The 22363-nt window shown below is 43.3% G+C and overlaps 1 protein-coding gene across 1 annotated transcript; it reads left to right on the top strand.

Annotated features, from left to right (window-relative positions):
* The first annotated feature begins 1885 nt into the window (after positions 1–1885).
* Positions 1886–2503, top strand: LOC124648259. The gene has a single exon (XM_047188051.1). It carries the CDS (start codon positions 1886–1888, stop codon positions 2501–2503), a length of 618 nt encoding a protein of 205 aa, XP_047044007.1.
* The last annotated feature ends 19860 nt before the right edge of the window (positions 2504–22363 follow it).

Raw genomic sequence — 22363 nt, 5'->3', positions numbered from 1 at the left:
AAACACCTCTTTCCTATAATGAACTTGTTGAGTACGCTCGTACTCATCCCACTCTTAAATCCCCTGCTTAGATATGGAGGCATCAAAGGAGGATCTACGAGTGCAACTCGAAGGCCGAGGAGTCAACAACTACTTCACGAGACGAGGACCACGTCGGAGGAGTCAGATACCACATCCAACAAGGAGAAAACCTAGTTTAGCCCTAGAAGGGAACTAGCTTCCTAAACCTAGCTCCTACTTAGCTAGAATCTATTCATAGCCTCTATAGCTAGTCAAATACTCTACAAATAGAGTTCGTGATAGATTAGACTACGAGTCGTTCTTCTGGAGTTTATTTGCGAGATTTACCTCGTTGTAAAGTAGGAGGTCTGTGATGATCTTATGTAACAGAGTCAATGTTGTAATTCTATAGACATACCTTGGACCCGCATATGTTTCTGTTGTACCACTCTGAGCGATATAATACTAGTGGAACGGTGTTTCATTGGTGTTATATCAGACTTGCATACTACACCATGCAGTGGTATGCCGGGTCACCACAGAGATGTACTTTCTTTGTCAAATTTTTTTACCACTTGAAAATATGTTTTTATGGTAGAGCGATCATACGCACCCGGGAGCCGAATTGAGTTTCTGTTGCAACTATATACTATGTTGATTTCTCTTCACATGATTGCTATCTCTTGGTTGATGAACTCAACATATATATTGATATGATGAAGAGAAGTCCTGAATTCATGGATTGTGATAGTTTGAGTGGTCTTGCTCTCAAGTTTGTTGAAACAAGACAATGTTTGGTATTTTCGTTGGTATACCGTAGTACCGCCTTAGTACACTTGCGTTGGCATTATCCGTGGCAACAACATCAATGGAGAAGATTTCTCGGGCATGAATATTATAATGACAGATCTTTGAAACAAGATAGGTGATGACTGCCTTAATGATTTGATGGTTTGCTATGTTGAGAGAGAGCTATTTGCAAAAATTGATGACAAGAAGATTATGCTAAGTTTTCATTCCTAACCTCAACAGTTTTATCTTGCTAGGATGAATACAACTTAATGGTATTATGATCCCATTTTATCAAAATTTAGAAATATAGTATACTTGTGCTAAAATTTGAACTCATAAGTTTGTTAGGTTGAGATCGTATGGTGACACCCAATTGAGAAACCCGACTACCCAAGTCCTAGGAGTTCATGTTAGTAGTTTCTAAGTCATTTTTATGGGATTTTCATTTTGTTTATAGCTGTACTTTATTAATTATGAAAATTATATCTTAGTGAACCATTTGTTTTAACTTTCTTTTGTGGCTAAAAGAATTTAGACTTATAAGTTCGACCTTGCTCATCTCAATTCCTTGCACCACCGCTATTTCCCAATCCACTGTTGGGCAGACCACCGGCTACCATCGCCCTTCGTGATATATGCTTTTGTGGGATTTGTATGTACTCCCTCTGTCATCCCACGAAGGTTGTCTACATGGAGGCCATGTAGATACATCTAAATTAAACAACTTTTGTGGAACAAAAGGGTACATGTAGATGATCTGATGCTGGTTCTTCTTGTTCTCTTGTGTGCTATTTCCAATAGATGCAGACTGTACCAAATGGCTAGATACATCTAAATTTTAATAATTTTTAGATCTGTAATGGGACGGTGGAGTATGTCGGACAACGCTCTTCAGTTTGAGAGTTATGTTTGGACCCAGTTAAAATCGGATCCGTCCGAACCGTCCGATATACAGCGATCAACGTTTGATGTCCGACTCCAAGATAGAGTTGTAGGCGACTGGCTTTGGTATAAGTAAAGGTGCACGTGGTTCCGGCACGAGAGGAGCTGAGCCACCCTGCCGTTGAACGCGAGCGGGAGAAGTAGCAAGAGCATGGACGAAGACGACGGCGACTTCACCTTCGCCGTAGCCGCGCCTTTGGCAGGCAGCGACGGGATCTTCCCCGGCGACCGGCGGATAGGTGCCGGCCGGATGTACCCGGTCTTCGGCCGGCCGAGGTCGCCGCCGCGACAGCAGGCTCCGGAGCAGGAGCCAGAGACGACGACGGCCACCGCACGCGTGCCGCTTGGGCGGGTCCTACTGGTGGACCGAGGACGAGCAGGAGCAGCGCAGCCCCCCTACGACGAGGAGCCGGAGAAGACCTGCTACTGCTCGTGGTGTCCCGGGTTGTCGGCGGCGGCCAAGCCGGCAACGCGCTGCCGAAAAAGCGGCTCCACGGGGTCGCTCCTGCAGTGGAGTCAGCGGCTCCTCGGACGGAGCCACAGCGACGGCAAGGAGAAGTTCGTGTTCTTGGACGCCGCGGGACCCTCAGGCTCCGAGCGCAAGGCGGGCGCCGGCGGCCATGTGACTGCGTGGAGCTATTACGCGAAGGCGGGCGCCGGCGGCAGTAACCATGGCCGGCGGCGGAGGTCGTTCCTCCCGTACAGGCAGGACCTCGTGGGGTTTTTCGCCAGCCCCACCGCGTTCCGTCGGAGCTATCACTCGTTTTGACGTACTGAATTACTGATCGCTACTTCTTTTCCTGCTCCTATGGTGCTCGATGTTTGCGTTGCTTCCCTGCGTACTGCTTGTACGAACGAATCCGTAGGGATTGGTAATTTTTGGCTGGCATGCTAATTTATCAGCTGGTAACAAGTGTGTAAAACGGTTATTGCAGCAGCACAATCCATATAGTCAATTGTATATGCAAAAAAAAGTCGCTTTAGATCCCAAGCTACATCGAGATCGTTTTTTTAAGTTAAACTAAATAGATTATGAAAGAAAATATACAAGTGATATATACATATACATGTATTCGTCAAGATATTTTCTCAGATATGATCTATACAAAGGAAAAATAAATAGTGTAGGGAGAAAATCATTTTTTCCCTTTCTGAGCCACAATTTTGTCTTGTGTAGCCAAAAATATAATGTATCGTTTTGCCAAAATTACATACAGATATGTGATATTTGTACATATCCACATAAGAAAAAATCAAAGTTTACAAACTTCTGAATATCAGTATCCCTCTTTTAATAATTTCGGGTTACATGCAGCCTGGGAGCAAAAAGGACGCTTAAACTTGATCAGATTCAGTCATTCAGATGTGAGCACACACAGTAACGCCCCTGTGATTCATGACATTAGGAAGCTGGCTGATTCTTTTACTTCTTGTTTCTTCGGTTATGTATATTGGAGTCTTCTTTCTGACTTACCAGTTGATAACAATAAGAAGATTTGGAAGATGAAGATACCATTAAAAATTAAAATTTTTGGATGGTATCTTCGTCGTGAGGTTATTCTCACAAAAGACAATCTTGTTAAGCGGAATTGGCATGGAAGTACACGGTGTGTTTTTTGTCATCAAGACGAAACAATCAAACACTTATTCTTCCATTGCCAGTTCGCGAGATCTATATGGTCTATCATCCAAGTAGCGTCTACCTTGTATCCTCCGACTAGTGTCGCCAATGTCTTTGGCAATTGGCTTCATGGTATAGATTCAAGGTTTAAGTTGCTTCTTAGGGTGGGGGCGCTAGCAGTTATCTGGGCGCTTTGGCTATGTAGAAATGGCAAGATCTTTAGTGACAAAAATTGTTCTTTGTTGCATGTCATCTACAGATGTACAGGTATTCTCCGTTCATGGTTACCTCTACAGCGAGTGGAGAACCGACAGCTATGTACGGAGGTCTGTACACGGTTGGAGGCTACGGCGAGGGATACTTTTTTCCCTACATGGGTGGCAGCATAGTCTACGGATAGATGCCCCACCTACACTTTAGGCGTTATATGATTCATCGTTCCGATATGTATCTCGTCTAGTTTTTATTATTTATCCTTTTGAACTTAAGACAACAAAACGGCTGTGTGCATCCTGGTTATGCAGAGGCTGGATGTAATTGCTTATTAAAGTAATAAAGCATCCTTTATCGAAAAAAAAGTATATTGGAGTTTAAACGTTGCTGCTCATAGTCTCTAGCTAAGTCTAGTGAGTTTTCAGTGTGATCTGTGTGGCGTGGCGTTATTCCGAATTGCATCTGTGAGATTATTTGTAATGACATTTTAATTATGTGATCAATAAAGCCCATGTTTCCCTCAAAAGTAACGGCGGTTCTCGTCTCCATCTCCTTCAACTGATCACCAACTCTCATTTTCCAAGCTTTCCTCTTATTCGTCCCCGAAAATTAATTAATCTGATCATACGATCGTATTTTATCGGACCATACATCCGTGTCAGCCTTGATTAAGCCTCCTAGCAGCCAGGACCTAGTTCAGCCGTGTTTCTTGCAGCCTACGACGCGTGCTGCCTCCGACATCGATCGACCAAGCGTAAGTGCTGACATGGATAGCAACGATGTATGGTACGATACATCAGAGTAATTAACAGAGTAGATATTTTTTGAAGTATATATACATCAGATCAAGACTTATCGAGCAGTAGTATATAGGGGTAGTAATTAACGGAGTAGATATTTTTTGAAGTATATATACATCAGATCAAGACTTATCGAGGAATAGTATATGTGGGTGTTATGTAATTGCTAAGTCAGAGTTTAATGCGAGAAAGCTTAATTAACAAGTCGATGTACACTTCGATTGATCCTTGATGGGACGAGACGGCTCACCGAGCGACGAACAGGATGATCAATCTAGTGGATCAGCTAGCAGTACTCCTACTGTAGACCAGACTCCTTGGGCATACGCTACGTCGACGGGTAAGATGCCTGCCACTAGGGTTTCAAAGCGGACAACCCGCAAACTGCATGTAGGTATGTCAAAAATCAAATTGCACTATGTTAACTTTTGTAACACCTATATGCGGGTCCTGCTTGCAACCCTTCCCGCCACCATATATACAACCTCGCCACTAAAATCCGAGAAATGGGCGCTTTTTTAATTGATCCTTTTGCTCTTTTCATGAAACTGTCGAAATATGATGACCAATCTACACTGAGACTTTTCAGAAACTAAAGTTAGTGTCATGTCCAATGCAACGTCTCTATACCCGAAACCCTAACTTCCCCTCCCGAAACCCTAACCTCCCTTGTCGCCTCCCTCCCGGGCGACAACGGAGGCCCCCAGCCTCCAGCCCCTAGCGGACCTCCTCCCCCCGCCCCTCAGGCTGCCGCTGCTGCCGGCTCTGGTGGCCGTGGCGGCGCCCCTCCCGTCGAACGACGATGGAGAGGAGAGGGCTTCCACGCGGCGCATCATGGGGGACGATGAGGCACAGTTGAGGACGTCGGGTGGCATGGTTGCTTGGCCGTGGCCTGATGTACTTCGCCGGTAGCCATGGAGGAGTGGGTGTAGCGGTGGTGGCCTTCGCCTCCGGCGGTGGCAGCGACGCATGATCCGCGCCGCCTTTTTTCTTCTCTGGTGATCCGGCAGGAGTGACTGGCGGTGTGGGGGCAGCTGGTCTAGCTGTTGGTGGCGGTCCTTGGGTTTCTCTCATGTGAAGATGAAGGCCTGTTGGAGGCCAGTCTTCCTTGATCTAGCTGGAGTGATGAGTTCCGGAAAGCTCCATCGGCGAATGGAACAACACATCTTTTTTCTGGAGTTCGCTGGATCGGGTGGTATTCTGTCACGCACACCCATGCTTTTATTCCGACCGTTTGGTTCTGGAGGGAGCGACGCGAAGCTCTTTTCTATGTTGACACCAAGTGACATTGGATCCATGGTGAAAGTCAGAAGAAGAGAATATCATGAAGGCCGGATGGGAGGACTAGCTAAGGGAGGTTTAAGTCTCCACGATGTTGGGGGACTTGCTTGGTGTTCCGGGTTTCACAACAGTAGTATGAAAGTTGTGGTGACAGCACATGTGAAGTTCAGAGCCCCACCTTTCATGTCTGGCCTTAACTGGTTGTGCCTGGCAATGACCTTGTTCGAGGCATTGTTTTGAGAGCGGGGACTATCTCCAAGGTGAAAACCTAAGATCTTTGGTCGGGCGACGACGATGCTGGAGCACTGTTCTCTTCTTGGAGGCGTCGTTTTTGGAGAATCTGTATTTCAGGTGCTGTCTTGGTGGTGGATGTATTGCTATTGTTAGGCCTGAGATACTGTAGCGGATCTTTTGTTTCTTAGTTTTCTTTTATCTTTTTTTAGTTGTGTGCATCTGTAGTGCCATTAGGGTGTTGTATTGTTGCAGAGGCTGGATTTGGTATCTTCTGATATTAATATATTCCCTTTATCAAAAATGTTAGTGTCACGATCCAGCGCAATGTCTCATTCAGTCCTCTCTTTATGAGACTCATATGGACTTTCGAATTCCACAACAAGCTCATAAGACTCATATGGACTTTTCTTTTAGAATAAAGCGCTGTGTTTATATTAACTCACATAAACATCCAACACAAGATTATTTTCAGTACTAGCCGGTGGAACACCAAGCCAAACCCTATTAACTTTATTAACCGCATCCTTCTTTTGCTAGCCAAACCCTGTAGAAGTGCATTTATTTCCTCAATGAAAGGTCCATCGAGGGACATGTTCCGCGAGAATCAACTTGTCATTGGGTGGTTAGGAGGGCACTGGCATCTCCAGCCCATCAGAGTTTAAATATCAGGTTTGACACTTTGGTGTCTTATTAAAGTTGGGATATTCTTCAGTGGGAGCACTAGTGGAAAAGAGGCCTTTCGCCCCAACCTTTAGTCCCCGTTTTGAACCAAACCGGGACCAATGGGGGGTATTGGTCCCGGTTCATCATGTAAACCCTTTAGTCCCGGTTCGTTTGGACCATTTAGTCCCGGTTGGTAATACGAACCGGGACTAAAGGGTGGTCTATGGGGCAAAAGTCTTTAGTCCCGGTTCGTATTACCAACCGGGACTAAAGGTCCTTTAGTCCCGGTTGGTACTATGAACCGGGACTAAAGGGTTTTTTGCCTCCCCATGCACCTCCACACACACACCCCCCCCCCGTGGATCGCCTTTTTTAGCACTGTAAAATAGAAAAAAAATGATAGAAAATTCAAAAAAATAAAATGTTTTCAGATTCTTGTATGTTATGCAACCTACTATTAGGGAAAATTAACAAATTTGAATTTTCACTTTTTTTGCAAAAAAGTTTTGAAAAATGGTAAAACCGCAATAACTTTTGCATACGACGTCGAAAAAAACGTATAATATATCAAAAAAATCCTGGGAAAAAGTTACATCCAAATTCACCGGGGTTTACCCGGTTAGCCAATTTTTAGATTCACAAAATTCCAAATGAAAATATGAAAGCAGGAAGATTTTAGTTTTTGCCAGAAATTCGGAATTTTATTTTTTAAATTTTTTTAAAATAATAATTACATCATGCATAAAGATTACTATTACTTAACCATAAAGTTAGCCAATTTTTTAGATTTTCAAATTTTCAAGTTTGGCAAAAAAATATTAAAAAATAATAAATTTAAAAAACAATTATAATACAAACTTAAAAAATTATAATTATAGTACCATTACCACAACATGTTATTACGTTATTAGTTTTGTTTATTAAAATAATTATTTGGAATTCGAATAATAAATAAGTGTGACATCGACCAACATGTTAATAGGATTGATATGATACTAGTATCACAACATGCGCGCGAAGCACTTGAAAGCGGGATGGGAAAAGAACTTGGAAGTTAAGCGTGCTAGTGCTGGAGTAGTGGGAGGATGGGTGACCGAGCGGGAAGTTGGACCACGGGTAAGTAATTTGACTAGAGATTAAGCGTAGTTAGAGATTAAGTGGAGTTAGAAACTAAACTAGTTAAATAACTGAAATACTAGAAATTCTGAAAAAATACGAAAAAAAAGAGGAGCGAAAAATAATTGGGAATCAAATAGATAAAAAAATAACGAAATAACCTTTAGTCCCGGTTCGTGTTACAAACCGGGACTAAAGGGTTTTTCCTCGACGCGCGCCAGCAGCCCACGTGGCGGGACCTTTAGTCCCGGTTTGTTTTACAACCGGGACTAAAGGGGGACCTTTAGTCCCGCCTAATTGGTCCCGGTTTGGAAACCGGGACTAAAGGCCCAAATGAACCGGGCCTATAGCCCCGTTTTCCACTAGTGGAGGCGACGTTCCTGTCGACAGCGAGACGTCTATAGTAACTTCGTCAATCTCAAGACCCGTCCGATGAAGTTTCTTGGACGCAGTCTTTCGAAGGTGTTTACATGGGTAGGGTGTGTGGGGATTCATAGGGATAAGTGTATGTGTATATATGTGAGTGTCTACGTTTGTACCGTGTTTCGCAAAAAAATAAGAGACATCTCCCGCTCCTCTCCCGCAGAATCTTCGTTGCGACCCCAGAATTGCCCGTTTCCAGCACAATCCTCTGGACCCGATGATCCTTTGCAAGTATTGGTCCCTGCCGGTACGCCAGGACCTCGGCACCTTCAGCGTCAGCAACATGGGCGTAAAAATGGAAAAACAAAAAAAGAAAAATAAATAGAAATAGAAAAACATAAATAGAAAATAGAAATAAAAATGGAAAAACAAAAAAAGAAAACAGAAAAATCTTTGGTACCAGTTCTAGTCCACGATATCAAAGGTCTGCTGGGCTTCGCACCCAAAATTTGGTGGCGCAGAGAGACCTTTGGTACCGGTTGCTGACTAGAACCGGTAGAAAGGTCGATTAGGCCTTTTTCCCCCAAATCGACGCGAAGAGCCACCAGTTTCCCCCAAATCGACGAAGACGACGACGCACCGCTCCCGTGACGAAGACGACGCCGCTGCCACACGCACCGCTCCTGCCGCCGCCGCCACGCGTGTGGGGTGATTTCTCCCTGCAGAAACGTGGCCGCCCGCCGCGTCCCCTGGAGAGCGACTTCGTTACCGGCGAGGAGTTAGAGGACGACGAGGAGGAAGGCTACGCGGAGGCGGAGCGGCTCGCGCCCCAACGGAACAAGCGCAAGCGTGAGGCCTCCGCCGCGGCGGCTGCTGCGGCCGAGGACTTGTCCCTCATCGGTAAGCGTTTTCTGCTCTCCGCTTCTGTCGCCTTGGTTTCGCTGGAGCGGGGCGTGTCTGGGTACCTGCCGCTAGGGTTTGGCCGTTCAGCTGCGGTGTACAAGGAATTGAAGCTGTACAGACGATGGGATTTTCGGTACCGAGTACTGCTTCTGCTGTAACTAGGATATGTTAATCTCAGTGGCCTTCTGCTAGGTGAATTGACGAATTCTATACTTGGCTTAGGATTGGGCTTGTATTCTTTGCTGAACACTGACCTCCTTAGCACAACTAGAAATTGCTAGTGCTGCTTAGGACTGCAGTGATTATCTCCTGGACATGTGCTAGTTTGCGATGTAGGATTGCTAGTGCTGCTGATGGTTCTCGTGATGAACATGTGGATGGACGATCCTTTAAAAATTCCAGGTTACTTATTATTGTGATATTTCTGCCATTTGATAGGTAGAGAAGACATGGCATACCTTTTAGATTATGGGTTTTGTAAGAAATGTTCTAGTTCTTGCGAAGCTATTGCACTTTTAAATGTTCTTTTGTTGTCTCTTATATATTGTACCACTCTTCTTCCTCATATAGATCCACTGTATATGTACATAGAGTTTACACTCACTGAATAGCTCACACTATTTCGTCCAATGTCTTATTGTGAGCGTACTTATTGACCCTCTTCCCTTGTCCAGTATTATACGGCAGCAGTTGATTAGTACTGAGGATATAAGGTGTATCCGCAGAAAGGCTCCATGTACCCGTTCTGCTGATGTTTTTCGTGATATAAGGCATATCTTAACGACTGTTTGTAATAAAAAAAAATACATTATGCAATAAACTATGAAGATGATCCATTGTATTTTAACCATGTATTTGTTACATTATGCAATAGGCAGTACTCATGTTTCAGTTTTGGATTACATTATGCATTATGCAATAGGCAGTACTCATTGTTGCATATCTTTTTTTTTATGGATGGATGGATGGGTTTTATAAGATGTCTTTGAGATATTCTCTATTTTTCATATTCATGTTTTGGATTGTCCACTTGACTGGAATATATGCAATCTTTGGCTCTGTTTGTAATACACATGTGGCATTGACTAAAAATCTATGTATAGTCTTGTAGATGCAAACTTCTTTGCTGTTGGGTGTTCTCTAATGTAAAGTCTTGAAGATAGATTCATTTGTAATGTATTTGAAGATATCTATGGAAATTTGGTAGTGACATTGAGCTATGGAGGACAGCCCCTTCATCCGAGTTGAGGAGCAAGAAGGCATTGTGCAAAAAATGATATATGAGAGTGTCCGTGGACCAGAACCCGATGGAGATGACGATGATTTTGGCTCACAATTTCTGAACGATGTCGGTGAGAGACTTGACTCTGACGAAAGAAGAGACTTGAGTCTAGAGACGACGAAGTGTCCATAACAAACTCCGGCGAGGTGTATTTTATATTAAGGCTATGTTCATCAGTAGATGCATTGATTTATTTGTATTGCACTTATTAACGAATCATTTTTCTTTTAGTCTTCTGGATCATCGAGCAAATGTGATAAAAAAGGCCCGACACAACATCTATCGGGCGAGGCTAGGTTAGTGACATAGTCATCCCCAATGGACCTGCCGAAGAAGGTACCTGGGATACCTGGGATTTACTGAAGGCCCACGACCTGAAGATTACAAAGTCTGGAAGCCCAATAAGGTGTTCATATGGAAGATACAGATATAATCGGAATAGAGACTTGTAATTGTACGGGACAAACTCAAAGAGTCTCGCTGTTTGTAACTTATATCACGAAACCCTCGGCTCCACCTCCTATATAAAGGGGAGCCGAGGGAGAAAGAAAGGATCGATTCATTGTCAACACAACCCTAGTTTTTAGCAGTCGAGCACCTTTTCGGCTGAAACCTTCGAGATCTACTTGCCCTCTACTTTCCACGAAACCCTAGTCTACAACTTGTAAGCATTGAGAAGTTAATACCTTGTCAGTTAGCCCTCACCGCATTTAAGGATAGTGGTGAACCGGTGGAACCCAAAGAATACTGTCGTAATTTTATAAATCAAGTTGGAGTTCTTGACCATGTACCGATCAGCATTGTAGAGTGGCATAAGCCGAAGAACCCGGGGGGAGGGGGTGAAGCTAGTTATGTCAACGATACTCTATTTTTTTTTTCTTTGGGACAGTCTACTAACACACTTCAACCTACCGGAAAATGAAAGTCAAGAAATGGACTCTTAAGAAGATGGTCACACAATTGCAGACCTGAAAGAAAAAATTATGGGCTAAATATGAAGATGAAGATCCAGCATTCACTGAAACTCTATTGAAGATAAAAGCGCACTGGCCCGCGTTTGAGGCGTATAAGAAATCGTCTACTGCTGTGTCCCGATCAGCACAAATACAAAAAATGCTGCATAGAAGAAATATTTCCATAAATTGGGGTCAGGTGGCTACAAGACTACCATTCCAAAGTGGAAAGAATTTGAAGCTAAACTGATGGATGCAAGGATCGGTCCACAGACATGGGAAAGGCCCGACCGGTCCAAGTTTTGGTTGTTCGCGCATGGGGCATGGTTGGACCCAAAGACAGGGCAGATCGTTGCATAGGGAAAATGGAAGGAAAAAATTGCAGAAGTCACGACGCTGCTTGTAGACTTAATAGAAGAAGTTAGAAAGGGAGAGTACATTCCCGATAGAGAAAATGACGAGCTGACACTCGCTCTGGGAAATCCTGAACATGTTGGACGAATACGAGCCCTCCCAGGTGTCACCATGAAGGAAGCGTGGCCGGAGTGCGCTGACAGTTATAGAAGCCATTCGAGAAAGAAGAAGCAGGACTTAGACCGGTTATCGGAATTGGAACGTAAGGTGCAACTGCTTAAGACTCAACTAGTCGGCAGAGGGCACCCGATCAGCAGCTGTTTTTACAAGATCCTCAAGCCGATGCCGCCCCATCTCAGCCAAGAAGCAGCGTGGATTATGTCACGGAGAAGATAGCTTGCGAGCTACATGTGCCAATGAGGAACATGTCCATTAAGGTGGCGGTCGGCTATGTTTATCCAAATGAAGATGGAGCAACTGTTGGAGATATGCCAAGAGGCAATAATAAATGGTTATTATAATATATCTTTGTGTTTATGATAATGTTTATATACCATGCTATAATTGTATTAACCGAAACATTGATACATGTGTGTTATGTAAACAACAAGGAGTCCCTAGTAAGCCTCTTGTATAACTAGCTTGTTGATTAATAGATGATCATAGTTTCATGATCATGAACATTGGATGTTATTAATAACAAGGTTATGTCATTATGTGAATGATGTAATGGACACACCCAATTAAGCGTAGCATAAGATCACGTCATTAAGTTATTTGCTATAAGCTTTCGATACATACTTACCTAGTTCTTTCGACCATGAGATCATGTAAATCACTTATACCGGAAGGGTACTTTGATTACATCAAACGCCACTATGTAAATGGGTGGTTATAAAGGTGGGATTAAGTATCCGGAAAGTATGAGTTGAGGCATATGGATCAACAGTGGGATTTGTCCATCCCGATGACGGATAGATATACTATGGGCCCTCTCGATGGAATGTCGTCTAATTAGCTTGCAAGCATATGAATGGTTCATAAGAGACGACATACCACAGTACGAGTAAAGAGTACTTGTCAGGAGACGAGGTTGAACAAGGTATAGAGATACCGATGATCAAACCTCGGACAAGTAAAATATCGCGTGACAAAGGGAATCGGTATCATATGTAAATGGTTCAGTCGATCACTAAAGTCATCATTGAATATGTGGGAGCCATTATGGATCTCCAGATCCCGCTATTGGTTATTGGTCAGAGAGAAGTCTCAACCATGTCTGCGTAGTTCGCGAACCGTAGGGTCACACACTTAAGGTTTGATGTCGTTTAAGTAGATATGGAATGGAGTTCGAAGTTTTGTTCGGAGTCTCGGATGGGATCCAGGACATCACGAGGAGATCTAGAATGGTCCGGAGAATAAGATTCATATATAGGAAGTCATATTCCAAGTTTGGAAATGATCCGGTGCATTTATGGCAGGTTCTAGAAGGTTCTAGAAAAGTCCGGAAGAAATCACCATGGAAAGTGGAGTCCCGGAGGGACTCCACCTTGCATGGCCGGCCAAACCCTAAGGGGAGAAGTCCCAGGTGGGCTCCACCATAGGTGGCCGGCCAACCCCCCCAAGGAAGGGGTGGGAGTCCCACCTTGAGTAGGATTCCCCCCTTGGGTAGGTTTTGTCCCTTTGGTAGGTTTTGGTTTCGGGTCTTATTCGAAGACTTGGATACCAACACTTGGGGATTTCCACCTATATAATGAGGAGCAAGGGGAGGGGGCCGGCCACTCCAAGCCATGAGTTGACCGCACCCCTCAAGGCTGCCCTAGCCGGCGCCCCCTCTCCCAAACCCTAGCCGCCCCTCCTCCTCCACCTCTCCCGCAAACTCTTAGGCGAAGCCCTGCCGGAGATCTCCACCACCACCGCCACCACGCCGTCGTGCTGCCGGGATTCCGAGGAGGATCTACTACTTCCGCTGCCCGCTGGAACAGGGAGAAGGACGTCGTCATCAACACCGAACGTGTGACCGAGTACGGAGGTGCTGCCCGATTGTGGCACCGTCAAGATCTTCTACGCGCTTTTGCAAGCGGCAAGTGATCGACTACAGCAACAACGAGATCTAATCTCGTAGGCTTTGGAAATCTTCGAGGGTTAGTCTCATGATCTTCTCGTTGCTCCCATCTTCTAGATTGCATCTTGGCTTGGTTTTCGTTCTCGCGGTAGGAAATTTTTTGTTTTCTATGCTACTGATGCGTGTGGTTGGCACGTCCGTTGGGAACCCCAAGAGGAAGGTGTGATGCGCACAACGGCAAGTTTCCCTCAGTAAGAAACCAAGGTTTAATAGGACCAGTAGGAGTCAAGAAGCACGTTGAAGGTTGATGGCGGCGGGATGTAGTGCGGCGCAACACCAGAGATTCCGGCGCCAACGTGGAACCTGCACAACACAACCAAAGTACTTTGCCCCAACGAAACAGTGAGGTTGTCAATCTCACCGGCTTGCTGTAACAAAGAGTTAACCGTATTGTGTGGAAGATGATTGTTTGCAGAAAACAGTAGAACAAGTATTGCAGTAGATTGTATTTCAGTAAAGAGAATTGGACCGGGGTCCACAGTTCACTAGAGGTGTCTCTCCCATAAGATAAACAGCATGTTGGGTGAACAAATTACAGTTGGGCAATTGACAAATAAAGAGGGCATGACCATGCACATACATATCATGATGAGTATAGTGAGATTTAATTGGGCATTACGACAAAGTACATAGACCGCCATCCAACTCGCATCTATGCCTAAAAAGTCCACCTTCGGGTTATCATCCGAACCCCCTCCAAGTATTAAGTTGCAAAGCAACGAGACAATTGCATTAAGTATGGTGCGTAATGTAATCAACAACTACATCCTTAGACATAGCATCAATGTTTTATCCCTAGTGGCAACAGCACAACACAACCTTAGAACTTTCGTCACTCGTCCCAGTGTCAATGCGGGCATGAACCCACTATCGAGCATAAGTACTCCCTCTTGGAGTTACAAGCATCTACTTGGCCAGAGCATCTACTAGTAACGGAAAGCATGCAAGATCATAAACAACACGTAGATATAACTTTGATAATCAACATAACAAGTATTCTCTATTCATCGGATCCCAACAAACGCAACATATAGAATTACAGATAGATGATCTTGATCATGTTAGGTAGCTCACAAGATCCGACAATGATAGCACAATGGGGAGAAGACAACCATCTAGCTACTGCTATGGACCCATAGTCCAGGGGTAGACTACTCACTCATCACTCCGGAGGCGACCATGGCGGTGTAGAGTCCTCCGGGAGATGATTCCCCTCTCCGGCGAGGTGCCGGAGGCGATCTCCTGGATCCCCCGAGATGGGATCGGCGGCGGCGGCGTCTCAGTAAGGTTTTCCGTATCGTGGCTCTCTGTACTGGGGGTTTCGTCACGGAGGCTATTTGTAGGCGGAAGGGCAGGTCAAGAGGCGGCACGGGGGGCCCACACCATAGGGCCGCGCGGCCAGGGGTGGGGCCGCGCCGCCCTAGGGTTTGGCCACCCCGTGGCCCCTCTTCGTCTCTCCTTCGGACTTCTGGAAGCTTCGTGGAAAAATAGGCCCCTGGCTTTGATTTCGTCCAATTCCGAGAATATTTCGTTACTAGGATTTCTGAAACCAAAAACAGCAGAATCGGCACTTCGGCATCTTGTTAATAGGTTAGTTCCGGAAAATGCACGAATATGACATAAAGTGTGCATAAAACATGTAGATAACATCAATAATGTGGCATGGATCATAAGAAATTATCGATACGTCGGAGACGTATCAGCATCCCCAAGCTTAGTTCTCGCTCGTCCCGAGCAGGTAAAACGATAACACGGATAATTTCCGGAGTGACATGCCATCATAATCTTGATCATACTATTTGTAAAGCATATGTAGTGAATGCAGCGATCAAAACAATGTATATGACATGAGTAAACAAGTGAATCATATAGCAAAGACTTTTCATGAATAGCACTTCAAGACAAGCATCAATAAGTCCTGCATAAGAGTTAACTCATAAAGCAACAATTCAAAGTAAAGGTATTGAAGCAACGCAAAAGAAGATTAAGTTTCAGCGGTTGCTTTCAACTTGTAACATGTATATCTCATGGATATTGTCAACATAGAGTAATATAATAAGTGCAATAAGCAAGTATGTAGGAATCAATGCATAGTTCACACAAGTGTTTGCTTCTTGAGGTGGAGAGAAATAGGTGAACTGACTCAACATTGAAAAGTAAAAGAATGGTCCTCATAGAGGAAAAGCATCGATTGCTATATTTGTGCTAGAGCTTTGATTTTGAAAACATGAAACAATTTTGTCAACGGTAGTAATAAAGCATATGCATCATGTAAATTATATCTTATAAGTTGCAAGCCTCATGCATAGTGTACTAATAGTGCCCGCACCTTGTCCTAATTAGCTTGGACTACCGGATCATCACAATGCACTCGTTTTTACCAAGTGTCACAAAGGGGTACCTCTATGCCGCCTCGTACAAAGGTCTAAGGAGAAAGCTCGCATTGGATTTCTCGCTATTGATTATTCTTCAACTTAGACATCCATACCGGGACAACATAGACAACAGATAATGGACTCCTCTTTTATGCATAAGCATGTAACAACAATTAATAATTTTCTCATTTGAGATTGAGGATATATGTCCAAAACTGAAACTTCCACCATGGATCATGGCTTTAGTTAGCGGCCCAATGTTCTTCTCTAACATATGCATGCTTAACCATAAGGTGGTAGATCTCTCTTACTTCGGACAAGACGGACATGCATAGCAACTCACATGAAATTCAACAATGAATAGTTGATGGCGTCCCCGAGTGAACATGGTTATCGCACAACAAGCAACTTAATAAGAGATAAAGTGCATAATTACATATTCAATACCACAATAGTTTTTTAAGCTATTTGTCCCATGAGCTATATATTGCAAAGGTGAAGAATGGAATTTTTTAAAGGTAGCACTCAAGCAATTTACTTTGGAATGGCGGAAAATACCATGTAGTAGGTAGGTATGGTGGACACAAATGGCATAGTGGTTGGCTCAAGTATTTTGGATGCATGAGAAGTATTCCCTCTCGATACAAGGTTTAGGCTAGCAAGGTTTATTTGAAACAAACACAAGGATGAACCGGTGCAGCAAAACTCACATAAAAGATATATTGAAAACATTATAAGACTCTACACCGTCTTCCTTATTGTTCAAACTCAATACTAGAAATTATCTAGACCTTAGAGAAACCAAATATGCAAACCAAATTTAAGCATGCTCTATGTATTTCTTCATTAATGGGTGCAAAGCATATGATGCAAGAGCTTAATCATGAGCACAACAATTGCCAAGTATCACATTACCCAAGACATTTATAGCAATTACTACATGTATCATTTTCAAATTCCAACCATATAACAATTTAACGAAGGAGAAACTTCGCCATGAATACTATGAGTAGAAACGAAGGACATACTTGTCCATATGCTACAGCGGAGCGTGTCTCTCTCCCATAAAGTGAATGCTAGGATCCATTTTATTCAAACAAAACAAAAACAAAAACAAACCGACGCTCCAAGAAAAAGCACATAAGATGTGATGGAATAAAAATATAGTTTCAGGGGAGGAACCTGATAATGTTGTCGATGAAGAAGGGGATGCCTTGGGCATCCCCAAGCTTAGACGCTTGAGTCTTCTTGATATATGCAGGGGTGAACCACCGGGGCATCCCCAAGCTTAGAGCTTTCACTCTCCTTGATCATGTTGCATCATACTCCTCTCTTGATCCTTGAAAACTTCCTCCACACCAAACTCGAAACAACTCATTAGAGGGTTAGTGCACAATATAAATTGACATATTCAGAGGTGACACAATCATTCTTAACACTTCTGGACATTGCATAATGCTACTGGACATTAGTGGATCAAAGAAATTCATCCAACATAGCAAAAGAGGCAATGCGAAATAAAAGGCAGAATCTGTCAAAACAGAACAGTTCGTATTGACGAATTTTAAAATGGCACCAGACTTGCTCAAATGAAAATGCTCAAATTGAATTAAAGTTGCGTACATATCTGAGGATCATGCACGTAAATTGGCTTAATTTTCTGAGCTACCTACAGGGAGGTAGACCCAGATTCGTGACAGCAAAGAAATCTGGAACTGCGCAGTAATCCAAATCTAGTACTTACTTTTCTATCAACGGCTTAACTTGGCACAACAAAACACAAAACTAAGATAAGGAGAGGTTGCTACAGTAGTAAACAACTTCCAAGACACAAAATAAAAACAAAGTACTGTAGGAAAAAAAAACATGGGTTGTCTCCCATAAGCGCTTTTCTTTAACGCCTTTCAGCTAGGCGCAGAAAGTGTGTATCAAGTATTATCGAAGGGTGGTGTGTCCTCAGCGGGGTGTGAATCGTTCTCAACTAGGCATAGTATATTTGATACATAAGTTTCAGCACCTCCCTTTTCATTAGTCTTAGGCGTGCTACTTTCATTAAACAAATTTTCAGGAACAAGCCAAGCATAGTTATTTTCTAGTGCATCATTCATAGCTAAGAGTTTACATGGTATTGGTGCTTTGATCTCCCCGCCATCATCAATATTATTAGTGTATCTTATTCTATCCATGTCCATCTTTTCAAGGAAACTAACAAAATTAGTATGAGAACCAAGCATATTAAATTTAGCAAAGACCTTTCTAGCTTCTCTTGCTAGACCACCAAATTCTCTAAGAAGGGTTTCTAAAACAAAATCTTTCTTTTCCCCTTCTTCCATATCACCAAGTGTGAGAAACATGTGTTGGATTATAGGATTAAGATTAACAAATTTAGTCTCCAACAGGCGAACTAAATGCGCGGCAGCAATTTCATAAGTAGGCGCAAGGTCTACCAAGTGTCTATCTTCAAAATTTTCAATGGTACTAACATGATTGAAAAATTCTTCTATATTATTTCTCCCAACTATAGACCCACGTCCTACCGGTATGTCTTTTGTGGTAAAATTAAAAGGAAACATGATGAGTCAAGTAAAGTAAATGCAAGTAAACTAATTTTTTTGTGTTTTTGATATAGCAAACAAGATAGCAAATAAAGTAAAACTAGCAACTAAATTTTTTTGTATTTTGATTTAGTGCAGCAAACAAAGTAGTAAATAAAACTAAGCAAGACAAAAACAAAGTAAAGAGATTGAGAAGTGGAGACTCCCCTTGCAGCGTGTCTTGATCTCCCGGCAACGGCGCCAGAAATTTGCTTGATGCGTGTGGTTGGCACGTCCGTTGGGAACCCCAAGAGGAAGGTGTGATGCGCACAGCGGCAAGTTTCCCTCAGTAAGAAACCAAGGTTTAATCGGACCAGTAGGAGTCAAGAAGCACGTTGAAGGTTGACGGCGGCGGGATGTAGTGCGGCGCAACACCAGAGATTCCGGCGCCAACGTGGAACCTGCACAACACAACCAAAGTACTTTGCCCCAACGAAACAGTGAGGTTGTCAATCTCACCGGCTTGCTGTAACAAAGAGTTAACCGTATTGTGTGGAAGATGATTGTTTGCGAGAAAACAGTAGAACAAGTATTGCGATAGATTGTATTTCAAGTAAAGAGAATTGGACCGGGGTCCACAGTTCACTAGAGGTGTCTCTCCCATAAGATAAACAGCATGTTGGGTGAACAAATTACGGTTGGGCAATTGACAAATAAAGAGGGCATGACCATGCACATACATATCATGATGAGTATAGTGAGATTTAATTGGGCATTACGACAAAGTACATAGACCGCCATCCAACTGCATCTATGCCTAAAAAGTCCACCTTCAGATTATCATCCGAACCCCCTCCAGTATTAAGTTGCAAAGCAACGAGACAATTGCATTAAGTATGGTGCGTAATATAATCAACAACTACATCCTTAGACATAGCATCAATGTTTTATCCCTAGTGGCAACGAGCACAACACAACCTTAGAACTTTCGTCACTTGTCCCGGTGTCAATGCGAGCATGAACCCACTATCGAGCATAAGTACTCCCTCTTGGAATTACAAGCATCTACTTGGCCAGAGCATCTACTAGTAACGGAAAGCATGCAAGATCATAAACAACACGTAGATATAACTTTGATAATCAACATAACAAGTATTCTCTATTCATCGGATCCCAACAAACGCAACATATAGAATTACGGATAGATGATCTTGATCATGTTAGGCAGCTCACAAGATCCGACAATGATAGCACAATGGGGAGAAGACAACCATCTAGCTACAGCTATGGACCCATAGTCCAGGGGTAGACTACTCACTCATCACTCCGGAGGCGACCATGGCGGTGTAGAGTCCTCCGGGAGATGATTCCCCTCTCCGGCAGGGTGCCGGAGGCGATCTCCTGGATCCCCCGAGATGGGATCGGCGGCGGCGGCGTCTCAGTAAGGTTTTCCGTATCGTGGCTCTCTGTACTGGGGGTTTCGTCACGGAGGCTATTTGTAGGCGGAAGGGCAGGTCAAGAGGCGGCACGGGGGGCCCACACCATAGGGCCGCGCGGCCGGGGTGGGGCCGCGCCGCCCTAGGGTTTGGCCACCCCGTGGCCCCTCTTCGTCTCTCCTTCGGACTTACGGAAGCTTCGTGGAAAAATAGGCCCCCGGGCTTTGATTTCGTCCAATTCCGAGAATATTTCGTTACTAGGATTTCGAAACCAAAAACAGCAGAAAACAGACAAGCGGCACTTCGGCATCTTGTTAATAGGTTAGTTCCAGAAAATGCACGAATATGACATAAAGTGTGCATAAAACATGTAGATAACATCAATAATGTGGCATGGATCATAAGAAATTATCGATACGTCGGAGACGTATCAGCTACGAATCCCATCAGTGGTATCAGAGCCGTGTCTATGCATAGATTGGTTGCACGAGTAGAACACAATTGTTTTGTGGGCGTTGATGCTTTGTTGTCTTTAGTTCGTGTACTTTGCATCTTGCGGCATGGTGGGATGAAGCGGCTCGGGCTAACTTTACATGACCGCGTCCATGAGACTTGCTCCACGTTCGACATGCAACTTGTATTGCATAAGTGGCTTTGCGGGTGTCTGTCTCTCCCACCATAGTGAAGATTCAATTTACTCTTTCTATTGACAACACTAGAATCACCGTTGTGGTTCATGTTCGTAGGTAGATTGGATCTTACTCGAAAACCCTAAACCACGTAAAATATGCAAACCAAATTAGAGACGTCTAACTTGTTTTTGCAGGGTTTGGTGATGTGATATGGCCATGATGTGATGATGAATATGTATGAGATGATCATTATTGTATTGTGGCAACCGGCGAAGCCTTATGGTTGTCTTTAAATTTCATGTTGAGTAGTATTTCAAAGTAGTTGTAATAGTTGCTACATGAGGTGAACAACCATGAAGACGGCGCCATGGACCTTGACGCTACGCCGACGATGATGGAGATCATGCCCGTTGATGATGGAGATCATGTCCGTGCTTTGGAGATGAAGATCGAAGGCGCAAAGACTAAAGCCCATATCATATCACATATGAATTGCATGTGATGTTAATCCTTTATGCATCTTATTTTGCTTAGAACGCGACGGTAGCATTATATGATCCTTCACACTAATATCAAGATAATAAAGTGTTCTCCCCTCGTATGCACCGTTGATATAGTTCGTCGTTTCGAAGCATCTCGTGATGATCGGATGTGATAGACTCAACGATTACATACAACGGGTGTAAGCCATGTTGCACACGCGGAATACTTGGGTTTGCTTGACGAGCCTAGCATGTACAGACATGGCCTCGGGACAACGGAAACCGAAAGGTTGAACACGAGTCATATGGATGATATGATCAACATGTTGATGTTCACCATTGAAGCCACATCATCTCACGTGATGATCGGTTTTGGTGTAGTGGATTTGGATAGTGTACCACTTAACAACTATGAGGGATGTTGTATTAAGTGGGAGTTCATTAGTAATTAGATTAAAACATGAACTAATTATCATAAACATAGTCTAAGTAGTATTTTGAATTAATTTGTAGAATTGGCATCCGTTTTCTACCATGCGCTAGTCTTACAATTGAGATAAAAATACTGTTAAATCTGACAAGAAACTTTACAGACTGGTAACGTATTGTTAAAGAATCAAGAAATGATTAAGTCCTATTGCAAACTTTTAGTAAACCTCACATTGTTGATTCAAAGAGCTATGGTTTCAATTAGTACCTAAAGTCATCTTGTCTCCGTGAAACTTGAAGTTCAAATCTGTTTAAAAAGTAAGGAGATGAAAATTTGGTTTTCAGAAATAAGCGAGGTATGAGATATATGTGATATCTAAGACCTTGTTGCAAGATGTTAGAATATAATTTGGTGAGACTACATAAACTTTATGGGAATGTATGAAGGTTGAAGACGCCAGGCGTCCCAATCCTCCAACTATTGGGGCACTAACGATATTCGCATATCCATGAAGTGATCGTCCTTAGTATGCACCGTTGCTAAGACTCGTAGTTTCGAAGCATCACGTGATGATCGGGTGTTATAGATTCTACGTGTGCATATAATGGGTGCAAGCCAGATTTGCACATGCGAATACTGAGGTTATACTTTACGAGCCTAGCATGTACAGACATGGTCTCGAAAATTCGTCATGATATGATGGATAAAATTATGAGTGAAATTGTTCATCATATTAAAAGGTTACTAATAGTGAAATCCGGAACACTTGTCATATGATGATCAACATCAAAGTAAGAACCTCAAGGTTATTGATATTTGACCAACAAATCTA

The sequence above is a fragment of the Lolium rigidum genome, chromosome 4 (assembly GCF_022539505.1).
Source record: "Lolium rigidum isolate FL_2022 chromosome 4, APGP_CSIRO_Lrig_0.1, whole genome shotgun sequence".
In the NCBI taxonomy this organism is placed as follows: Eukaryota; Viridiplantae; Streptophyta; class Magnoliopsida; order Poales; family Poaceae; genus Lolium; species Lolium rigidum.
The sequence above is the reverse complement of the archived record's forward strand: the minus strand, read 5'-3'. Positions and strand labels throughout refer to the sequence as shown.

What these genes read in the sequence shown, in the direction of transcription:
- LOC124648259 (XM_047188051.1), top strand. Translation starts at nt 1,886, where the DNA reads ATGGACGAAGACGACGGCGACTTCACCTTCGCCGTAGCCGCGCCTTTG.